Source organism: Gigantopelta aegis, chromosome 11 (genome assembly GCF_016097555.1).
Source record: "Gigantopelta aegis isolate Gae_Host chromosome 11, Gae_host_genome, whole genome shotgun sequence".
Taxonomy (NCBI): domain Eukaryota; kingdom Metazoa; phylum Mollusca; class Gastropoda; order Neomphalida; family Peltospiridae; genus Gigantopelta; species Gigantopelta aegis.
In genome coordinates this window covers 29,846,115-29,871,056 of record NC_054709.1, presented here as the reverse complement: position 1 = coordinate 29,871,056, position 24,942 = coordinate 29,846,115, and the positions used below count along the sequence as shown (strand labels likewise).

Here is a 24,942-nt window from a genome sequence, read left to right as displayed (position 1 = left end):
ATAGTTGTAAGTGGTTAATGAGAGAAAAGAAAGTGTAGTGGTTTTACGTACACCTATCCACTAGGTCCTTAACTCGCTCTGGGTGGGAGCCTGTATCGAACTGCGAACCCTGTACTTACCAGCCTTATGTCCGATGGCTTAACCACGACGCCACCGAGGCAGGTTTGTGAGGATATATAAAGAGCCTTGACTGTCCCATATTTGACTAAAGACAAAATTTATCCATTTTTATATAAAATGTCCAGTTTATTGTATATAAAAAGTACATAAAATAATATCGTTGTGCATTTTATAAAATAAACGAAAATAACCCGTGTTAGGGTAATTGATATTTATACCGTGTATATAGCCTCGGAAAATGAGGTATAACTAATTACACGGTGTCCGTGTATATAGCTACTTCCGCCAGAAACTGCAAACATAACTCTTCTTAAAGGAGTTACGAAAATATTCCCGGAAGTTAAACTAACTTGTGTTTGTTTTTTCCACGGATTTTTCTTCTTAAAAGTATTTTTGTTTACATCGCATGGCTAATAAAAACAGTTAAAATGATACCGAAACAACGGAGAATAGGCATTATGGGATTTAGATCTGTCGGTAAGAATAACGTCAATATACGTGCGATTATAGTTTGAAAATTAAAATTGAGTATTTTCTGTATTTTTGGTAGGTACCGCAGACCAAAAAAATATTTTAATTTTTTTTTTTCTTTATGGTCATAGTTTCATTAAATATGTTGCTCTTATTGAAAAAACATCACTATATTATCCAAATGAAGCAAAATAAAGTCGTAGTAGCCTTGTACTTCTGTGACCAAACATGGCCGACATGACGATTTTAATTGTCATTTACGTCCACTTTTGTAAACCAAAATATAACAGAGAAATCTCTGTTGTAAGCTTATACATGTTACAAGCAGTTATCAATGTTGCATCTCTGAAAATTTCAAGTGAAAATATAAAGGATTACTATTATTTCTGATAACATATGTATTCTTGGGGTAGGTTCGAAACCGCTCCAAAATGTCAAAAAAACACAGAAATCTTGGAATACGTAATTTAATGACATAATAATTGATGCAAATGTTACATCAGAATAACATTTTCAGTTCACATTTATTTACGCTGATACAATAATGTACATCCAGACCAATAATAAAAAGGAAAACATAAAGGTTTAGATCGCAGATGGAAAGTGGATACACGTTACATAAAAAAATAAGCTTCTTGTTTCAAAATATTTTAATTTTTTTTACCTAGACTCATAATAATATTGAATACTTGAAGATTTCAATAAAAGATGCAATAAAACTTATCATATGTACCAGTCTTTTAACTCAAACCAGTAAAAACTTATCACACGACGAATGCCAATGATTGGCCAATATGTTTAATCAATTTCTTACAAAAATATTTACATACTTTACACCTTCAATATCATTATTAGAAACAAAGCAATATAAGTAGCCATATTTCACCTTTGAAAGGAATGTCCAAACACTCGTACAATATCAGAAAGGTAAATTTCTATCCAGAAAAAATATCCCCAAAACATATTTTAGCAGCTGAAACACTTAAGGCATGAGACAGCAGTCACACGTGTGCTAAATAATTTACTAAATGCAGCTATGATTATTTTAGTTCAATAAGTGCTTTATAAAAACAAATTCAAACAATGAATTATTATAAATATAACTATATACCACTTTGAATTATAATAAAACATTTATGGCTAGATCTACCAAATTTAGCATCCATGAAAGAGTATTAGTCTAAATTTGTCTATGAATTATTGTCACACACTTCATTTCTGTTCTAGGTTCTGTCACAGTTGGAAACAGAAAACATAACAGCATCAAGCTTGAAGTATAATTGAATCTACTGAAAGTTGTCTCATAACCACGTGTACTCTCCCACTCCGTTTCCATTTCAGGTTTCTCCATAGACGCACAGAGACTACACATTTCCTGAATAAAGAAAAATACCCATTATGACCATGGTTATTTATCTTTTTGTTTCAAATATTGTAATTAGTTTGACATAATATTTGTAAACAGAAATATTCATTACATCAGATGAAACAAACCTTCAAATGTTTTTTCTGTATGTAGTTATTTTCACTTTACTTTTAGTATCTTTTACAAATAATTAATTCTTTACCATTTTTAACAGTAATATTCATCGATGAAGTGATGAAAAAGTATAATTATACTTAGAATTTAATGTTACTTGGTTACCAAAAAATTTAAGTTTGTGTCACAATGTGAGAAGTTATGGTACCTGAAACATTTTCTTTCAAAAAGGTATTTACAAATATAACAGACTTAAAAAGTACAAATTCTGTTTAATTTATTTCCATTGCATTAATACTATTCTTTTGTATAAAACTGATCTAGTCATATGCTAAACTCATTCAAATGATTTACATAAAAATAGATTTACGTCTATATTTGAATAGTTATGCATTATCAAAATGTTTTTTAAAATCAACTTCAGCTATCAGATCATGATAAGCAAAACATTATTTTGAATTAAATATGCATTGTCTTCTAAAAATAACGCTTCAGTATGATATATATTCTACCCAAAAAGTTAATAATGGGTGGATAAATAATGACAAAGCATCAAATACGTTTAATTTTATCAAAATGTGTCCCTGCTGTGAAGTTCTATATTTTCGCTTTTGCAGGTCAGTGGGTCAGAGTTACCTCCCTTGAAATATTTTCGATGTCGAATTAAACTAAATTGCTTTTTTTTTTAAATTACCAAAAAATTATTTTTATGCTGTTTTATTATATTACTATATATATCTATAAATATCTCAGTGAAATCGCCCTTTTTGGGGCAAAATAAGACTTATTCAAAGTTTCACTTGCCTCAAAAAAAGTCTTTTTGTAGTCGTTCAACTTCGGAAACAGGATATACATCAATCGGAAGGTGTGTACTTGTCATAACAACAAAAAAAACGTGCAAAATCGTCATCAAAATAAGCGTATTCTGGCCTTGAACAACACTACCAATTGTGAACCAAACTCGTGACATTTCGGAATATGGGCACAGCTGCGCCCCTAGCGGCGGCTGCGGTCGCTATTTTTGGAATGTAGCCAAAGTCAGTGACTTTCAAAGTGCTATTACGGATGTGACTACCCCCTCCACCTGGAAAGAGTTCGACCCGTACCCCTCTATATCAAAGGCTCTAATTAAGACTAACCCTATACCTAAAACAGAATATGACAAATATTTTTAAAAGTCACTAGCCACAGGGCTAGTGGGTTTGTGAAAACCACTAGCCCACCAAGATAAAGCACTAGCCCAAATTCCTGATCAATTATAACTGGATTTTTATAAAAAAATTTGTAACATTACACATTTACGAGTATAACAGTAAAATAAAACAAACACTTAAATCATGTTGTGACTTTCAGTTTTTTGTACGTTTGGTTTTTTGTCAAGTGTGATCCATCGTCATTCGTGTTTTCGCGTTTGCCCTCCCCCTGGGGAAACATAATTGAGCAAACTCATGGTTCATATCTAAACCCACTATCAAAATAATTAAATTTAAATGAGGGTACGACAGTGTGACACACGGTAATAGATGGTTCAGTGTATTCGGTAGTGGGTTATACATTTAGGGACCTACTATTTATGTCGCCAGGAACGGTGATGCCAATTGCTCAAATACAGGGCATTATCCCGTGTCAGACCGATATCAAAAGAATATAACGGCGACATCTAATCCGTTGTTAATTGATGAACGAAAAAGGTATCATCTTGTATCGGCAGCTGTGACGCATTATCCAGACCGATACACAAATAGGTCAAGCAGAGTCATTGCATGTGCGTTACCATTAAAGTAAATTGTTTTCCTGATTGCCGATAACCACATGTCAGCGAAGTGTAAAATTAGAAAACAACAGGTAAATAAAACAAACACTGAAATTCAAAGCATGACCGGGGTTTACTTGATTGAGATTAACCTGTCGTCGCAATTGGTGATTTCCAAGTTCTTAAGTGCGAGATTTCCAAGTTCATATGTGCGAGATTAACTACCACGTGACGTGTCCAACCAATCAAAACACGCATGTCATTAAACTTATTTCCTGTGCCAGAAACTTGAAAGGGAAAAGTAAACAATGCATGCTGTAACTGTGGCGATGTAGAGATAGCATGTTACTGCAGTTTGCAGACCTAGTTCAAGTGGATTATCATTATATACTGATTGCGTTGTTGATATTATTCGATGACAAACGTCACAATCAAATTTATTAAACAAAATTTCAGTCGAGAGAAAAACAAAAAACCACAAAAAACCCACGATCGAGCGATAAGGAGGGGGGTGGAAACCACTAGCCCTGCGGGCTAGTGGTTTTGCGGTTCTCACTAGCCCGAACTTAAAAACCACTAGCCACGGGCGTCGGGCTAGCGGATTTGTCGAACTCTGCCTAAAACTACCCTAACCATTGAAAAGGGGTTACATGTCAAACTCGTGTCCTACATCCCCTCCATTCCCCTCAATCATCAATGCCTTATTGCCTAGTTCATCTACCATCAAGGTCCCAAACTGCGTTCACCTAACAACAAAAACATGAATATGATATATTTACGGAAATACTGTTCTACATTTTTCAGCAACGATACGTGAAACAAAATAGATCGCAATCAATTAACGTAAAAAATGAACAATGTGGACGTAAAACAAATCCATTCTAGTAAATAAAAGTGAAACCCCCTCTGGTAAACAGGAAAGAGTGTGACGTTTCTAACTGTGTTCAGGCACATGCGTTTGCAAAAAGTATTTGACCGCGCATGTGCGGTTCGTCATTTTCCATTTTTATGTTTCTTAACTATGCTCAGTTGATGAACAGTTAGTTTAATAAAAAAAATTTAAAGAAAAAAATCAATTTGTCAAGCATTCTGGTCCGGTCTGCGTTTTATCAACACACATCGCTAACACTTGATGTCATTAATACTGATAAGCATTATGATTACATTCACACCAGTGAATAGTTTGTAATATATATATATATGAATTGATTCTTAATGAACACAATTTATACACTCAAAATTATTTACAATCGTTATGAATGTATTATGAATACTCTTCACTACAATAGAGGCACACAAATGTTGCATACCTTTTGCAGATCAAATATAATAATTGAAAACAAATTCTAACAACAAGGGTCTTAAAAATCATAAAAATTAAATGCTTTGGCCTTGTTGATCTGGCATGTGTGAGGTCATGTGACATGCACCGAATGTTAATTCGTCTTTCTCCATTTGAAGTTGATTTCTACGGGTCATGTGGACCCGATATCGGTAATTTTAAGGAATAAACGAAAACAACTTAGTAAAATTAATGGTTTTAGGGGTTTGTAAAGTTTTGTATTTAATACATACTTGTCTGAACTTTATTGTTAAAGAAAATTTCCTGAACTGTGCATACATGTACAATACATGACGTATGCTCTAGCAGGTCTTTCCCCAGGATTTTTGTTAAGGCGCTTACATATATAGCATCATTATAACACAAAAATGAAGCCAAAAGAAGTGGGGTAGTGGGTTGAAAATAGTTAAGTGTTTACCTTCAATCCATCAAATCATGTTGGGGTTGTTTTTGTGTGTGGTTTTTTTTTTTTTGGGGGGGGGGGTTAAAACTTTTAAAAAAATAACCCATCAATTCCCCACCCCAACAATTTCATAATTTGCGTCATGTTGTTGCTGTTGATTTCAGCGTCGTGTTAAATGCTTGTTGTGATTTCTGCTTGTAAAATACCTAAGCTAAGAATGCTGACTTTACAGTATATTCCTTCTTCTTTTTTTTTTACGGTCTTTTTAAAATCCAGCTAACTTATTTTAAATGTCACCTCACAGTTCAGCAAATATATATCTAGCATTATCTAACAAATATGATTATTGTAAACTAATTCAGTGTACGTTTAACTGCAATTTGTATAAATACTGCATGTTCATTTCCCGCAATCGCGATCTCAGTGCGTGCTCTTGACCATAGGTACAAAATTAACAAAGACAAAGGAAATAACGAAACTGCAGTTAGGTATTCATTGATGCAAACAACTATTGTTTTTCTACACATTTACATCAAGATTTACTTCTGTGTAATCGCATTGTTCATGTCAGCTGACTCTGAAGCGTGACGTATATTACGCCGAGAGCTTTCCTCAGTTCAGCCAACGAACGTTCTTCCAAACGTTCGCGAACTATTTGATTGGTGTCCGTCGTGTCCATTTGGTTTAACATGAAGCGCACAAACCAGTGTAGCGAACGTTTTGTTTTCGCTCGGTCTGGCTGAATTCAGCCCTTGGGATAGCCGACATGTCTTTTGGCCCTGAACTGGCATGTGTATTCAAATTGACATGCAGTGTCGGTTTGTTTTTATTACTTTGGTTCAAAGACTTTACAAAATTAAAATAGCAAGTTACATATCTTCCAGACATTGAATCACCATCACATTGCTGTCATACATGTCGAATGCATGCCGTTAAAATGAATAACCTTGCTTATTAAAATTAGCAAACATCATAAGGCATACGCTATATTCTGGATAACACCGTTTCTCGTTACCGGTCGCGAGATCGCTATTATGCTAATTGAATATTTGGTATTATTATGTTTGAGGTGTCGAATAGATTATGTAACCGTTTGTTCACATCAGAAGATAGAAAATGGCTCAGCCAAAATTTTAGCCACTTGCAAATTTTATTAGCCATTTTTTTGTAAAAATAATTTTTAATTAGCCGATGGCTAAATTGGTTACTGACAGCGCGAGCCCTGGATTTCTTCAGTGTGTTTTGGGAAGGGGGTGTTAGGATAGAAATTACTGATTGCCATCTTAACTATACTATTAAAAAGTGTTTCACCTATTGTTTATTGAGTTAAATAGTACAGTTGATTCTGTCAATGGGGGACCGGCCTCGGTGGCGTCGTGGCAGGCCATCGGTCTACAGGCTGGTAGGTACTGGGTTCGGATCCCAGTCGAGGCATGGGATTTTTAATCGAGATACCGACTCCAAACCCTGAGTGAGTGCTCCGCAAGGCTCAATGGGTAGGTGTAAACCACTTGCACCGACCAGTGATCCATAACTGGTTCAACAAAGGCCATGGTTTGTGCTATCCTGCCTGTGGGAAGCGCAAATAAAAGATCCCTTGCTGCCTGTCGTAAAAAGAGTAGCCTATGTGGCGACAGCGGGTTTCCTCTAAAAACAGTGTCAGAATGACCATATGTTTGACGTCCAATAGCCGATGATAAGATAAAAAATCAATGTGCTCTAGCGGCGTCGTTAAATAAAACAAACTTTACTGTCAATGGGCATCTTCTTTGATTGGCCTTGAAGCTTGATTGCTCGGCACGGGAATCCTGTTACACGTAAGCGCCTTCCTGATGGATTAGCAGTCCCAGTAGATGTGGTAAAATTACCAAACACCAATTGTGAGCAGACGACTGGTCAATTGTTAGGTATTTAGGACGTGTTTTACCTGTCATAGTGATTAGGTGTGCTTGGTATACTGGTACACAAGTTGTTTGCAAGAGGTAGTCGACTGCCACACTCGTACTTGTGATAATTGTTTTTCTAAAGTACTTCAAATCACGGCGTAGCGGCAATTGATTTAAGGCGCTTCCACGCCGTCAACGCGCTTATGTTACGGACCAAGGCGTGTCGGGCCGCTACGCCTAACGGCATGACATATGCTCTAGATGTAACTATAGTATACATGTACAATACATGACATATGCTCTAGATGTAAGTATAGTATACATGTACAATACATGACGTATGCTCTAGATGTAAGTATAGTATACATACATGTACAATACATGACGTATGCTCTAGATGTAAGTATAGTGTACATGTACAATACATGACATATGCTCTAGATGTAAGTATAGTATACATGTACAATACATGATGTATGCTCTAGATGTAAGTATAGTGTACATGTACAATACATGACATATGCTCTAGATGTAACTATAGTATACATGTACAATACATGACATATGCTCTAGATGTAACTATAGTATACATGTACAATACATGACGTATGCTCTAGATGTAAGTATAGTATACATGTACAATACATGATGTATACTCTACAACATCAGGGTTTGAATTACATGACTGCACTACAGCAATTCCAGCAATCCCTGCTACATTTCCGGTTCCAGCTAATTTGTTTAAGTCGGTTTTATTTTATTATTTATTTATTTTTATTCATTTAGATAATTTTATTTCATTTTGTCTGCCTTCATGCCTCATAAAGATCTGTTAATTTGCTGTTGTGCTCCTAGTGTGTCCATAAAATTGCTGTGGTGCACTCTAATCTAATTAAAGTTAGCTCCACTATTACATGTGGATCTAACAGCAGCCCCATGGAGCTCATGTTCAGTTGACCTTTCATTCGACCAATCAAAACCTTACTTGCAAAATCCTGCCAGTGATTTGAAAAGAATTTGAAAACATTCAGGATTATGCCGAGGGTATACGAAATGATTCGGGTGAATTACGAAGTATGCCGGAAACTAATTGCAATATAAAATTTTATATAAAATTTGTTTCAAGACGGAAAAAAAAATCTCGATGGTATAGCCATAAAATCTGTTTATACTAGTATACAATCCAGAGTTTATTATGCCCATTTAATGTTGAAATAGACCAACAAGTTCACCTATTGCATAATTAGTCTCGCCCGATATTTTTAGAATTTGCATGCTCCCAAATAACGCTATAAAAGTTGAGGTGTAATTGGTCGATATTTAAATTGTTATTTATAGATGAAATGTCACCTGGACATGGGAGTCCACGCAGTGCTGTTAGATCTACTGGTAGACCCAGTAGAGCTAATTTTAATCTGATTGTGGTGCGCTCTTGATCTCGTTACATGCCCCTCTAACAATAATTGTAGTGCCCCCAACAGTGAAAATCCAACTCTGCATCATCCTATACTATATATACGTGTACGTATCTACAGAATGTGTGTGTTTTTGTTTTCAGGAAAGTCGTCCTTGACAATCCAGTTTGTGGAGAATCAGTTTGTTGATTCGTACGACCCCACGATAGAGAACAGTAAGTTCATAGTAATATGTTTTTACATTAAATAAACCAGGAAAACGTAGCCTTTTTAAACTAGATTATATTCATTTTTAATTTTTCAAATAATAAATAAATAACTAATAATCAGACTTCATCAATGTTGGGGCGGGAGGTAGCCTAGTGGTAAAGCGTTCGCTTGATGCATGGTCGATCTGGGATTGATCCCCGACAGTGCACAGGCCCATTGCATGGGCTATTTCTTGTTCCAGCCAGAGCACCATGATTGGTATATCGTCACGACTTTATTATATATCTTCTTTTGGAATCAGTCTTGTACAGTTTAAGACACCATTAGAGCACATTGATTAATAATTCATCGGCTGTTGCCAATAGTATTGGATGTCAAACATTTAGTAATTCTGGCACGTAGTAAGCAAGGGGGGGCGAGATGTAGCTCAGTGGTAAAGCGCTCGCTTGATGCGCAGTCGGTTTGGGATCGATCCCCGTCAGTGGGTCCATTGGGCTATTACTCGCTCCAGCCAGTGCACCACGACTGGTACATCAAAGACTGTGGTATGTGCTATCCTGTCTATGGGATGGTGCATATAAAAGATCCCTTACTGCTAATCGAAAAGAGTAGCCCATGAAGTGGCGACAGTGGGTTTCCTCCATCAATATCTGTGTGATCCTTAACCATATGTCTGATGCCATATAACCGTAAATAAAAGGTGTTGAGTGCGTCGTTAAATAAAACATTTCTTTCTTTTATACATGTAGTAAGCAGAGGAAATCCGCTATATTTTGCCTAATGCAGCTGGGATCTTTTATATGCACAGATAGAATAGCACATACCACAGCCTTTGACCAGTTGTGGTGCACTGGTTGGAACGAGAAAAAACCCCAATCAGGTGAATGGATCCACTGAGGTGGTTTGATCCTGCGATGCAAGCACCTCAAGTGAGCACCCAACAAAACTGAGCTACATGTAAATCATGCCCTGTTGTCTTGTACAGAGATCCGATATTGTCCAAGCTAAAGGAAGATTTGTAATAATAATAATGTGTATAATGGCCTCTACTGATCTCTTTTAACATTTTCTATTGTTTTGGTATATTTATTATACTCATTAGTAAATTAGTGCAAATTAATAATTTATTGTAAATATTCTCACAAAGAAAGACTGTCACTTTAATTTTTCAGCATTTGTAAAGAAGATTACCTTGAATGGACAGGAATATCTTCTGAATCTTGTGGACACAGCTGGCCAGGTGAGTAACAGGAATGTCTACTGAATCTTGTGGACACAGCTGGTCAGGTGAGTGACAGGAATATCTACTGAATCTTGTGGACACAGCTGGTCAGGTGAGTAACAGGAATGTCTACTGAATCCTGTAGACACAGCTGGTCAGGTGAGTAACAGGAATGTCTACTGAATCCTGTAGACACAGCTGGTCAGGTGAGTAACAGGAATATCTTCTGAATCTTGTGGACACAGCTAGTCAGGTGAGTAACAGGATTATCTACTGAATCTTGTAGACACAGCTGGTCAGGTGAGTAACAGAAATATCTTCTGAATCTTGTGGACACAGCTAGTCAGGTGAGTAACAGGATTATCTACTGAATCTTGTAGACACAGCTGGTCAGGTGAGTAACAGAAATATCTTCTGAATCTTGTAGACACAGCTGGTCAGGTGAGTAACAGGAATATCTACTGAATCTTGTAGACACAGCTGGTCAGGTGAGTAACAGGAATATCTACTGAATCTTCTAGACACAGCTGGTCAGGTGAGTAACAGGAATATCTACTGAATCTTGTAGACACAGCTGGTCTGGTAAGTAATAGACAGGAATATCTACTGAATCTTCTAGACAGCTGGTCAGGTGAGTAACAGGAATATCTACTGAATCTTGTAGACACAGCTGGTCAGGTGAGTAATAGACAGGAATATCAACTGAATCCTGTAGACACAGCTGGCCAGGTGAGTAGTAGACAGGAATATCTACTGAATCTTGTAGACACAGCTGGTCAGGTGAGTAGTAGACAGGAATATCTACTGAATCTTGTAGATACCGCCGGCCATGTGATTAACAGGAATATCTACTGAATCTTGTGGACAGCTGGTCAGGTGAGTAACAGGATTATCTACTGAATCTTGTAGACACAGCTGGTCAGGTGAGTAACAGAAATATCTTCTGAATCTTGTGGACACCGCTGGTCAGGTGAGTAACAGGAATATCTACTGAATCTTGTAGACAGCTGGTCAGATGAGTAACAGGAATATCTACTGAATCTTCTAGACACAGCTGGTCAGGTGAGTAACAGGAATATCTACTGAATCTTCTAGACACAGCTGGTCAGGTGAGTAATAGACAGGAATATCTACTGAATCTTCTAGACACAGCTGGTCAGGTGAGTAATAGACAGGAATATCTACTGACTCTTCTAGACACAGCTGGTCAGGTGAGTAACAGGAATATCTACTGAATCTTGTAGACACAGCTGGTCAGGTGAGTAATAGACAGGAATATCTACTGAATCCTGTAGACACAGCTGGCCAGGTGAGTAGTAGACAGGAATATCTACTGAATCTTGTAGACACAGCTGGTCAGGTGAGTAATGATAGGAATATCTACTGAATCTTCTAGATACCGCCAGCCATGTGAGTAACAGGAATGTCTACTGAATGTTGTAGACACAGCTGGTCAGGTGAGTAGTAGACAGGAATATCTACTGAATCTTGTAGATACCGCTGGCCATGTGATTAACAGGAATATCGTCTGAATCTTGTGGACACAGCTGGTCATGTGAGTAACAGGAATATCTACTGAATCTTGTAGACACAGCTGGTCAGGTAAGGTATTTACAGGAATATGTCTGTGTTGTGTTTTCAGGATGAATATTCCGTGATTCTGTCACCATACTTTGTTAATGTCTGTGTTGTGTTTTCAGGATGAATATTCCGTGATTCCGTTATTATATACAAGTTTACTTTGTTAATGTCTGTGTTCTGTTTTCAGGATGAATATTCCATGATTCCTTCATCATATATGTACTTTGTTAATGTCTGTGTTGTGTTTTCAGGATGAATATTCTGTGATTCTGTCATCGTAAATGTACTTTGTTAATGTCTGTGTTGTGTTTTCAGGATGAATATTCTGTGATTCCGTCATCGTATATGTACTTTGTTAATGTCTGTGTTGTGTTTTCAGGATGAATATTCCGTGATTCCGTCATCATACTTTGTTAATGTCTGTGTTGTGTTTTCAGGATGAATATTCCATGATTCCGTTATCATATACTTACTTTGTTAATGTCTGTGTTGTGTTTTCAGGATGAATATTCCGTGATTCCTTCATCATACTTTGTTAATGTCGATGGCTATGTTCTAGTCTACTCCACCAATTCACGTAAAAGGTTTGTAGAATAAATATTGGTTTGTTTTCATCAAATTTTAATAAACATGATATATAAGAAATAGTTTTTGTAAAATGTAAATGGTATCTACTAATCTGTCGCCTGACAGTGATTTTTTTACACACCTTATGGTGAGAATACCATGCGTTTTTTTGGATAACACATAGTTGTTTACACACGTACGTGTATTAACAATTTCAAGACATACATGTACCACTGGCTGATAGTAGGTTGTCACCAATGCCATACTTCCAATACAAAAACAGCACGGTGGAAATCGATTACACTGTGACATATAGTTAACCTGGCAATCATGTGTCTGTGACGCGTAAGTCAGCAACAATTAAGTGCAATAGCTGTAAATAACTTTTAGTAGAAAAAGATGTTAAAATTTGCTTAAAACCTGTGTTTTTTTAGGATATGTAAGAAATAGAATGATACTTTTGTGTCCGTTCGATACTACTAACTCGTGATGTAAATGGTGTCTTAACGGCCACTCATGTGTAAACTTTAATTTTCACCCAGCGAGAACACTGCACATGTAACACTACAGTTGAGACTTTTGCTCAGGGTTACCATTTGAAAACTTACACTTTACAGTGATCTCTTTAATATTAGAAGAGTTGATTACGGTCGATGAGTCACTCTTCGCAGCCTTGTGTTGGATTCTAACACAATATTTATAACGTATCCAATGGTAATTTTTTCATATGATATATTTAATGGAGGATACTTTTTATTTATTTCATCTTTTAAAACTTAAACTTAATATTTTGTTTAAAATTATGAAATGTCTGCTCTCCGAAGTGATTTTACAAGGGTTTAGGTGCCATAAGTGACCTGTTTTTATTTTAATATGGCAAAACATTGTACTAATATTGCTAATTTTGAATTTTAATGACATTTTTTTTAAATTCCAATGAGGTGATTGGTATCACTTTACAATAACAATGACCTGGGTACATGATATTGTTTCCATTTTTAGATTGCTGGAAAATTCCAATGCAAAATTGCTATTGAAAACATTTTGTTTGAGAATTACTAATTAAAAGCATCTGAGTGTGTTTGAAAAAAATCCAACCTTGTACCGGTAATTAAAGAATTGTACTATTTACAAAATATGGATTTCAAGTGAAATTACGTTGAGATGTGTTATATTTATTGTGTATGAAGCCAAAACAAGCTTGGGAATAGTGACTATCGTCAGTCTTAGTGCTTTGGTTAGTGACAGTGTGGAACATCATGGCTATGTTTGTTGGTATAAATAGTGACTATCGCCAGTCTTAGTGACAGTGTTGAACATCATGGCTATGTTTGTTGGTATAAATAGTGACTATCGCCAGTCTTAGTGACAGTGTTGAACATCATGGCTATGTTTGTTGGTATAAATAGTGACTATCGTCAGTCTTAGTGCTTCGGTTAGTGACAGTGTGGAACATCATGGCTATGTTTGTTGGTATAAATAGTGACTATCGTCAATCTTAGTGCTGTGGTTAGTGACAGTGTGGAACATCATGGCTATGTTTGTTGGTGTAAATAGTGACTATCGTCAGTCTTAGTGATTCGGTTAGTGACAGTGTTGAACATCATGGCTATGTTTGTTGGTATAAATAGTGACTATCGTCAGTCTTAGTGCTTTGGTTAGTGACAGTGTGGAACATCATGGCTATGTTTGTTGGTATAAATAGTGACTATCGTCAATCTTAGTGCTGTGGTTAGTGACAGTGTGGAACATCATGGCTATGTTTGTTGGTGTAAATAGTGACTATCGTCAGTCTTAGTGATTCGGTTAGTGACAGTGTGGAACATCATGGCTATGTTTGTTGGTATAAATAGTGACTATCGTCAGTCTTAGTGATTTGGTTAGTGACAGTGTGGAACATCATGGCTATGTTTGTTGGTATAAATAGTGACTATCATCAGTGTTAGTGCTGTGGTTAGTGACAGTGTGGAACATCATGGCTATGTTTGTTGGTATAAATAGTGACTATCGTCAGTCTTAGTGCTGTGGTTAGTGACAGTGTGGAACATCATGGCTATGTTTGTTGGTATAAATAGTGAATATCGTCAGTCTTAGTGCTTTGGTTAGTGACAGTGTGGAACACCATGGCTATGTTTGTTGCTATAAATAGTGAATATTGTCAGTCTTAGTGCTGTGGTTATTGATAATGTTGAACATCATGGCTATGTTTGTTGGTATAAATAGTGACTATCGTCAATCTTAGTGCTGTGATTAGTGACAGTTTGGAACATCATGGCTATGTTTGTTGGTATAAATAGTGACTATCGTCAATCTTAGTGCTGTGATTAGTGACAGTTTGGAACATCATGGCTGTTTGTTGGTATAAATAGTGACTATCGTCAGTCTTAGTGATTTGGTTAGTGACAGTGTGGAACATCATGGCTATGTTTGTTGGTATAAATAGTGACTATCGTCAATGTTAGTGCTGTGGTTAGTGACAGTGTGGAACATCATGGCTATGTTTGTTGGTATAAATAGTGACTATCGTCAGTCTTAGTGCTGTGGTTAGTGACAGTGTGGAACATCATGGCTATGTTTGTTGGTATAAATAGTGAATATCGTCAGTCTTAGTGCTTTGGTTAGTGACAGTGTGGAACATCATGGCTATGTTTGTTGCTATAAATAGTGAATATTGTCAGTCTTAGTGCTGTGGTTATTGATAATGTTGAACATCATGGCTATGTTTGTTGGTATAAATAGTGACTATCGTCAATCTTAGTGCTGTGATTAGTGACAGTTTGGAACATCATGGCTGTTTGTTGGTATAAATAGTGACTATCGTCAATCTTAGTGCTGTGATTAGTGACAGTTTGGAACATCATGGCTATGTTTGTTGGTATAAATAGTGACTATCGCCAGTCTTAGTGCTTTGGTTAGTGACAGTGTTGAATATCATGGCTATGTTTGTTGGTATAAATAGTGACTATCGCCAGTCTTAGTGACAGTGTTGAACATCATGGCTATGTTTGTTGCTATAAATAGTGACTATCGCCAGTCTTAGTTCTTTGGTTAGCGATGGTGTTGAACATCGTGGCTATGTTTGTTGGTATAAATAGTGACTATCGCCAGTCTTAGTGCTTTGGTTAGTGACAGTGTTGAATATCATGGCTATGTTTGTTGGTATAAATAGTGACTATCGCCAGTCTTAGTGACAGTGTTGAACATCATGGCTATGTTTGTTGGTATAAATAGTGACTATCGTCAGTCTTAGTGCTTTGGTTAATGACAGTGTGGAACATCATGGCTATGTTTGTTACTATAAGAATTGCATGTGTAACTTGGCAGCTTACGAGTCGGTTAATGAGTCTCCTCGCAGTTGTTAATAGTTTAAATATGTCTAATGATTACCATTAATTAATTAATTCGTCTTTCTTTTCAATCTTTTCAGTTTCGAAGTCGTGAAGTTCCTGTATGAAAAAATATCTGATATGAAGGGAACCTCTCAGTAAGTGGATTTTGTTCATGTTACGTATGTTAGTGTTTATATAAACGTTTTACGTACGTTAGTGTTTATACAATCATGTTACGTACGTTAGTGTTTATATAATTATGTTACTGTTACATACGTACGTGTTTATATAAACGTGTTACTGTTACGTACATTAATGTTTATATAAACGTGTTACTTACGTTAGTGTTAATACAATCATGTTACGTACGTTAGTGTTTATGTAATCATGTTACGTACAAATGCATGTTAGTGTTTATGTAATCGTATTACGTACGTCAGTGTTTATGTAATCATGTTACATACATGTACATTAGTGTTTATGTAATTGAGTTACATATGTTAGTGTTTATGTAATCATGTTATGTACGTTAGTGTTTATATAATAGTGTTACATACATTAGTGTTTTTATAATCATGTTACGTATGTTAGTGTTTATGTAATCATGTTACGTACATTAGTATTTATATAATCATGTTACGTACGTTAGTGTTTATGTAATCATGTTACATACATTAGTGTTTATATAATCATGTTACGTACGTTAGTGTTTATGTAATCATGTTACATTAGTGTTTATATAATTATGTTACGTACATTAGTGTTTATGTAATAGTGTTACATACATTAGTGTTTATATAATCATGTTACGTATGTTAGTGTTTATGTAATAGTGTTACATACATTAGTGTTTTTATAATCATGTTACGTATGTTAGTGTTTATGTAATAGTGTTACATACATTAGTGTTTATATAATCATGTTACGTATGTTAGTGTTTATGTAATAGTGTTACATACATTAGTGTTTATATAATCATGTTACGTACGTTAGTGTTTATGTAATCATGTTACATTAGTGTTTATATAATCATGTTACGTATGTTAGTGTTTATATAATAGTGTTACATACATTAGTGTTTATATAATAGTGTTACGTATGTTAATGTTTGTATAATCATCCATTAAAGGCTTTTGTAGGAGATATCGTTGGCACTATAATTTGCGATATTCTCCTAGGAGATATTGCTTCTTATAATCTTGATTTAACATGGTCAAATTTTAATTACAACACGCTCGGGGAGTATCCTCTATATAGACAAACGGTATGTTATGTCACGGTGTCTGTTTCAGCACTAAACCTATCATTAGTGACGTGACACCACTGCCGTTCTGCTAGTTAACGAGTCTACCACTGCCAAATATAGAGACATTAAATGCCATTACTGACATTGTTTACAATTGTCACAAATGAAAAGAATGATGATGGATGATAAAAAGAATACCCCCTCGGATTTCATACTTTTATCCACTTGTGCTGATAATTAAATTATGATATCACAAGACACTTGTGGAGTATCCTCTATATGTTTATAGGGATGTGAGAGGGACTGGAACAAACAAGCTTACTGTGGCCGGGGTCAAGGCCCCTGAAGGAAAATTGTTGTTTGCAACCCCTGGAACTGCCAAACATTGCATTCAATGCTAACAAATCTAAACTGGTTATAACTATAATATAAGGCACACATCATAAACTTGAAACCGTGAAAACACGCAAATGTACTGAACATCGTGATTTGGGGGTTTTAGACGCATTTATGCGTTTCCGTGTAGCTCTAAAATCCCTGTGTTTGTTTTGTTTAACAACACTACTAGAGCTCATTGAATAATTAATCTGATACATTTTTCCATTAGTGGAAAAGGATCTTTTATAAATTATATGCACTTTCCCACAGCACATACCACAACATTTGATATACCAGTTGTTGGTTTTGATTGGGTTGGGAAAACTACCCCAAGAGTCAATCAAGGAGGTTTGAACCTACTCATACTACTGAACCAGTTCCAACCAAATTGTGTTTATTATTGTGGTCATTATGAGGGTAGGGCGTAAATTAGTGAAGTAAACATTACGTGATGCACCCATAACCTAATTGTGTAGGGGCAGGACGCAGCCCAGTGGTAAAGCGTTCGCTTGATGTGTGGTCAGTCTAGGATCGATCCCTGTCGGTGGACCAATTGGGCTATTTCTCGTTCCAGTCAGTGCTCCACAACTGGTGTAACAAAGACCGTGGTGTGTACTATCCTGTCTGTGGGATCGTGCATATAAAAGATCCCTTCCTGCTAATCAGAAAGAGTAGTCCATGAAGTGGCGACAGCAGGTTTCCTCTCTCAATATCTGTGTGGTCCATAACCATGTGTCCGACGCCATATAACCGTAAATAAAATGTGTTGAGTGCATCGTTAAATAAAACATTTTCTTCCTTCCTTCCTAATTGTGTTGTTTTTCTCTCTGTGTTTCAGAGTTCCTGTTGTGTTGGTGGGAAATAAAAGTGACCTCAAGTTGGAAAGGTAACACAGAAAGCTGCACAGTCCTGTCTTAGTTGATGTCCACGTACAAATGTATTTATTGCCGTCAATGTAAACGTGAACAAAAAACAGGACGAAAGTAATTAAGGATTGTCTGTTATTTCGTTTACATTCATTGATGTCTGAACACCGAGAATTAACTGTAAACTATGTAAATCGGTGTAGCCATTCTCACATAAGTTTGTGATGATTTGTTTTATTCGTACCCAGATGAACGTAAAAGAAATAACAGACAATACTTATAATTAAATAATTAAATTTGTATCATACTTTCTAATAATAACACTCAAATTTTTACCTTATCTCGAATTATTTTTGGTTCATAAACAATAACGCTCAAGAAGAAAAGTTGCCCATATAGAATGACGTCATCAGATATGACGTTCCCTGATGGCGTAATTTTTACGTTCATTGAAAAATTAACAAACTCATTGCTACATTTGTAAAAATGGGATGACATTATGTTGTAATGAATGTAATGGAAATTAATTTATTCAGTTACAATTTGGCAAAATATCTGACCGTGACCCTCTTAGTTAAGACCGGCCTCGGTGGCATCGTGGCAGTCCATCGGTCTACAGGCTGGTAGGTACTGGGTTCGGATCCCAGTCGAGGCATGGAATTTTTAATCCAGATACCGACTCCAAACCCTGAGTGAGTGCTCTGCAAGGCTCAATGGGTAGGTGTAAACCACTTGCACCAACCAGTGATCCATAACTGGTTCAACAAAGGCCATGGTTTGTGCTATCCTGCCTGTGGGAAGCGCAAATAAAAGATCCCTTGCTGCCTGTCATAAAAGAGTAGCCTATGTGGCGACAGCGGGTTTCCTCTAAAAAAAAAAAAAATCTGTGTGGTCCTTAACCATATGTCTGACGCCATATAACCGTAAATAAAATGTGTTGAGTGCGTCGTTAAATAAAACACTTCTTTCTTTCTTTCTTTCTATTAGTTAAGAGATGAGGTTAGGGTTAGTTTTAAAGTTAGGGTTAGTTTTAAAGTTAGGGTTAGGTTTAGCTTCCTCGTTTATATCAATATATAATGGGTATAATGGATAGGTTTAGGGTCTAGAATCATCCCCGTCGGTGAGCCCATTGGGCTATTTCTCATTCCAGCCAGTGCACCACTACTGGTATATCAAATGCTGTGGCATGTGCTATCCTGTCTGTGGGATGTTGCATATAAAAGATCCCTTGCTACTAATGGAAAAGCGGGTTTCTTGTCTAAGATCATATGTCCAAATTACCAAATGTTTGACACCGTGCTCTAGTGGTGTCGTTAAACAAAACAAACTAACGTCTGGTAGTCTTTATGTTTGTAGTAGCCCAAACTCAATTTTCCCTCCGATTAATTTTGTAGGTTCAAAAACGTGTGTATTCTGATTCCCCTTCCAATTAACGGGTTCTATGCCCGACCATCGTGTCGCTGTTATACAAGTGGCACCATACGACTTGCACAGTTGTTATCAGTTAGTACTACATAATATTATAACAAGTAACTTCAAAACAATGGGTTATTTAAATACTACAGAGGTCAATCTATGTGTAATCATCAAAGAAAGAATTGTTGCAGTCAAGTCTGTTTTCTAAATATGGATATCCTGACCCCACCCCAACCCCCCAATATTAGTGTTTTAAGCTCTATCTCCCTCTAGATGAAATATCCGATTATTACTATTATTTAGTAAAATTGTATTAACTTAAAGTAAAGTAGGGCTAGTTAAATTTTAATCATGGCTAGTAAATTTTAAAAATCACTGATCGCATGGCTAGTGGATTAAATTTTTTTTTTAGAAGCCCTGTGTGCTGCCTTTAATGCCACCCTAAATCGGACTATATTAAGTTGCTACATACAACTAATAACGACACAAAAAATGGTGGTGTGATGCCTTTAATGCCACCCTAAACCAGACTATATTAAGCTGCTATTTACAACAAGTAACCACACAACAAATGGTGGTGTGGTGCTTTTAATACCACCTGTGCATACGTATTCTGTTTCTCCTTCCAGAGTGGTTGGCTATGAAGAGGGGAAGAAAGTGGCCGATTCGTGGAAGGCTCCATTTTTAGAAGCGTCGGCGAAAGATAACGAGGTCAGAATAAGTTGTGCTTTATTTGTTTTAATTTTCCGTGCAGTGTGTACGCATCTCTGTGAAGTCTAGGTACACACGGCGTGTATGCATCTCTGTGAAGTCTAGGTACACGCGGCGTGTACGCATCTCTGTGAAGTTTAGGTACACGCGGCGTGTACGCATCTCTGTGAAGTCTAGGTACACACGGCATGTACACATCTCTGTGAAGTTTAGGTATATGCGGCGTGTACGCATCTCTGTGAAGTTAGGTACACGCGGCGTGTACGCATCTGTGAAGTCTAGGTACACGCGGCGTGTACGCATCTCTGTGAAGTTTAGTTATACGTGGCATGTACGCATCTCTGAAATTTAGGTACACGCGGCATGTACGCATCTCTGTGAAGTTTAGGTATATGTGGCATGTACGCATCTCTGTGAAGTTTAGGTACACGTGGCTTGTACGCATCTCTGTGAAGTTTAGGTACATGTGGCGTGTGCGCATCTCTGAAGTCTAGGTACATGCGGCGTGTACGCATCTCTGTCAAGTTTAGTTATACGTGGCGTGTACGCATCTCTGTGAAGTTTAGGTATATGCGGCGTGTACGCATCTCTGTGAAGTTTAGGTACACATGGCGTGTACGCATCTCTGTGAAGTCTAGGTACACGCAGCGTGTACGCATCTCTGTGAAGTCTAGGTAGATGCGGCTTGTACGCATCTCTGTGAAGTTTAGTTATACGTGGCGTGTACGCATCTCTGTGAAGTTTAGGTACACGTGGCTTGTATGCATCTCTGTGAAGTTTAGGTACACGTGGCTTGTATGCATCTCTGTGAAGTTTAGGTATATGTGGCATGTACGCATCTCTGTGAAGTTTAGGTACACGCGGCTTGTACGCATCTCTGTGAAGTTTAGGTACATGTGGCGTGTGCGCATCTCTGAAGTCTAGGTACATGCGGCGTGTACGCATCTCTGTCAAGTTTAGTTATACGTGGCGTGTACGCATCTCTGTGAAGTTTAGGTATATGCGGCGTGTACGCATCTCTGTGAAGTTTAGGTACACATGGCGTGTACGCATCTCTGTGAAGTCTAGGTACACGCAGCGTGTACGCATCTCTGTGAAGTCTAGGTACACGCGGCTTGTACGCATCTCTGTGAAGTTTAGGTACACGCGGCGTGTACGCATCTCTGTGAAGTTTAGTTATACGTGGCGTGTACACATCTCTGTGAAGTTTAGGTACACGCGGCGTGTACGCATCTCTGTGAAGTTTAGGTACACGCAGCGTGTACGCATCTCTGTGAAGTCTATGTACATGCAGCGTGTACGCATCTGTGAAGTCTAGGTACACGCGGCTTGTACGCATCTCTGTGAAGTCTAGGTACACGCGGCCGCATTTCACAATTGCAATGGAATTGTAAAAATAAAATCACAAAATTAATTGCCTGATTACCATATTTTGGGTACCAAACAGCTGGAGGTGCAGGACGTAACCCAGTGGTAAAGCATTCGCTTCATGCGCGGTCGGTCTAGGATCAATCCCCATCGGTGGACCCATTGGGCTATTTCTCATTCCAGCCAGTGCTCCACAATTGGTGTAACAAAGACCATGGTATGTACTATCCTGTCTGTGGGATTGTGCATATAAAAGATCATTTGCTGTGCTAATTGAAAAGAGTAGCCCATGAAGTGGCGAATGCGGGGTTTCTCTCTCAATATCTGTGTGGTCAATAACCATATGTCTGACGCCATATAACCGTAAATAAAATGTGTCGAGTGCGTCGTTAAATAAAACAATTCCTTCCTTTTCCTTTCCAAACAGCTGGAGATTTTAGTCCCCTTCCGGTCCAACCAGAGGGGACTATAGGTTTCATCTCCGTCCATCTGTCCGACCTTCCGACTGTCCCACATATAGTTTTCTTTTTTTTTACAAGTAACAATGCCTTGAGATATTGAGCTAAAAGTTTGTGTATAGCTTTATCATATACTGTTACAGATCGTTGTTGACTTTGAGGGTGATTTACCCATTTGAGCAGAGTTATGGCCCCTAAACTTAGGAAACGTGAACATTACTTTTTTGGTCTCTTTTTTTGGCAATGCCTCATGATATTGAGTTAAAATTTTGTGTATAGCTTTATCATGTTCTGTTACAGATCAAGTTTGAATTTCGTGACAATTTACCCTTCTTTTTTTTTACAGAGTTATGACCCTTGAACTTAGAAGATATGAAAATTTGTTGGGTCTGGTAGCTAGGGACATGTATTGTTTTAGCAGTACTCTCAGAATGCTTGTTAAAAATTGTTTTTGTATTGTTAAACATTCCTTTCCTTTCAGCGTGTCCCAGAAATCTTTCAGGCGATAGTTATTGCAATCGAGAAGTCTCTAGGACCCCCTCCGGAGAAGAGCGGGTGCGCCGTCTCGTAGAGACAGATTAAATTCTGCGTCAGACGGGGAAATATTTAATAAATGTTCAACATCTTCCCAAGTTCTGGACTCACTCTGTCCAGCTGCTGGTGATGGAAAAAAACAGAAATGGATGTAACAGTTTTACAAGTCTTTAATCAGTGGTCAAGAAACTTGATACTGCAAATATTTGACAAAAGTATACATGTACAGAATAATTAAATATAATTTAATTTCGCACTTGGACAAAAGGGCATATATTTGGACATTGGTTTTAAAATATGCAAAAAATAGTACTTTTAATACTCGGGGGTGGGGGGTGGGGGAATGTGTTCAAAAGAAGAGGTAATAATGTGCAAAATTGTCAACATTTGCATTTTTGGTAAAATGTGCAAAATGGCCAATATTTGCACTTTTGAGAAAATGTGCAAAAATGCAAAATGTTTGTAAATAGTGAGGTCAATGTGCAAATATTGACATGAATAGATGAGAAATATAATCATTTACATATGACCCGTTAGTCTCACATCATTTTACATTTTGCAGCTGCGTTTATGCGTAGTACGTGCCAATGTGTTTCAGTTTTTCGAAGTGTTTCCTTGTGTTGGTAACTGTCTAACACAACGGCATATTTCAAAATAATCTGTTGGTAGGTTTGGATACATGTTGTGATTGGTTGTAATGTAGGTTTGTTTGATTGTAGTTTAAATTCGTTCTTGAAATCAGATCATACAACTTGTTTTTGTTTTGTTTTTTTCTAATAAAGGTGTAGTTGTTATTTTTTCATCAGATAGTACAGGTCAGAGCTGGTTTAAGGATCCGCGGGACCCGTGGTCTAATAGTACAGGTCAGAGCTGGTTTAAGGATCCGCGGGGCCCGTGGTCTAATAGTACAGGTCAGAGCTGGTTTAAGGATCCGCGGGACCCGTGGTCTAATAGTACAGGTCAGAGCTGGTTTAAGGATCCGCGGGACCCGTGGTCTAATAGTACAGGTTAGAGCTGGTTTAAGGATCCGCGGGACCCGTGGTCTAATAGTACAGGTCAGAGCTGGTTTAAGGATCCGCGGGGCCTGTGGTCTAATAGTACAGGTCAGAGCTGGTTTAAGGATCTGCGGTCTAATAGTACAGGTCAGAGCTGGTTTAAGGATCTGCGGGACCCGTGGTCTAATAGTACAGGTCAGAGCTGGTTTAAGGATCCGCGGGACCCGTGGTCTAATAGTACAGGTCAGAGCTGGTTTAAGGATCCGCGGGACCCGTGGTCTAATAGTACAGGTCAGAGCTGGTTTAAGGATCCGCGGGACCCGTGGTCTAATAGTACAGGTCAGAGCTGGTTTAAGGATCCGCGGGGCCTGCAAAGATCACATTAAGTGCCCAACCACCTTATGCTTGGTTTTATAGTACAGGGGCCTAATTCACAAAGGTCTCTTAGGCTCTGCTAGACAACAAAGCATCCTCTTTGCAAGTCTTTTAGCATTGCACTGCGAGATCGCAAAGTTACGAGAGTTTAGTGAATTACTGCAGGCCCCAGATCTGTTAAATTTGTTCAACTCTCTCTATTCTGCTGAATGCAGATGTCTGGAAATGAGAACTGAATCCGTTTTGGTGCCAAATATATATCGGCCTTTACTTTTCTGTTCCTACATTTCCTAACTTCGTTTGAGTTGAGAGGTCTTGGTGAAACTATATGGGAATCTCCCAAAGATTCCCTCAAGTTTCCATCCGATAAATCTCCCAAAGATTCCCTCAAGTTTCCATCCGATAAATAAATAAAAACCTGCTATGCTATCATCTAGTAGTGAAGAATTAAGTTTGTTACATGGTTTTGTAAATCAAATTATTGAAAATAAGATGTGTTCCGATGGCATGGTATTGCTTGTTAACATGTAACAATATGTATCGCCATGGTAACGAGTCAGGATTGTTTGGATGGCTCAATTTAATGTTGGACAGAGAATATACTTGATGTAAAGATGTGTAGATTAGATGTTGTCTAAATTTAAAGGTACTAACACTCGTTACTAGGCACCCTCGTTGCTAGGTAATGTATTTATTTCCAGTCATTATAGAGGTTTTTTTGCTGTTAAATTTCATTAACCAGACATTTGTTAAGTTATTAAACTCGGCCAATGCCTTCTCTTTGTCCTGCTGTTTGTACTAGCTGAAAATGAATTT

At 37.4% G+C, this 24,942-nt stretch overlaps 1 protein-coding gene across 1 annotated transcript; it reads left to right on the top strand.

The window, feature by feature from the left end:
* The first annotated feature begins 460 nt into the window (after positions 1-460).
* LOC121385208 (GTP-binding protein Rheb-like) lies at positions 461-24,607 on the top strand. Its single transcript, XM_041515779.1, has 8 exons — positions 461-597; positions 9,014-9,085; positions 10,253-10,320; positions 12,385-12,467; positions 15,878-15,934; positions 18,242-18,289; positions 20,315-20,396; positions 22,704-24,607. Exons 1-8 carry the CDS (start codon positions 549-551, stop codon positions 22,791-22,793), a joined length of 549 nt encoding a protein of 182 aa, XP_041371713.1. The 5' UTR covers positions 461-548; the 3' UTR covers positions 22,794-24,607.
* Positions 24,608-24,942: the final 335 nt, after the last annotated feature.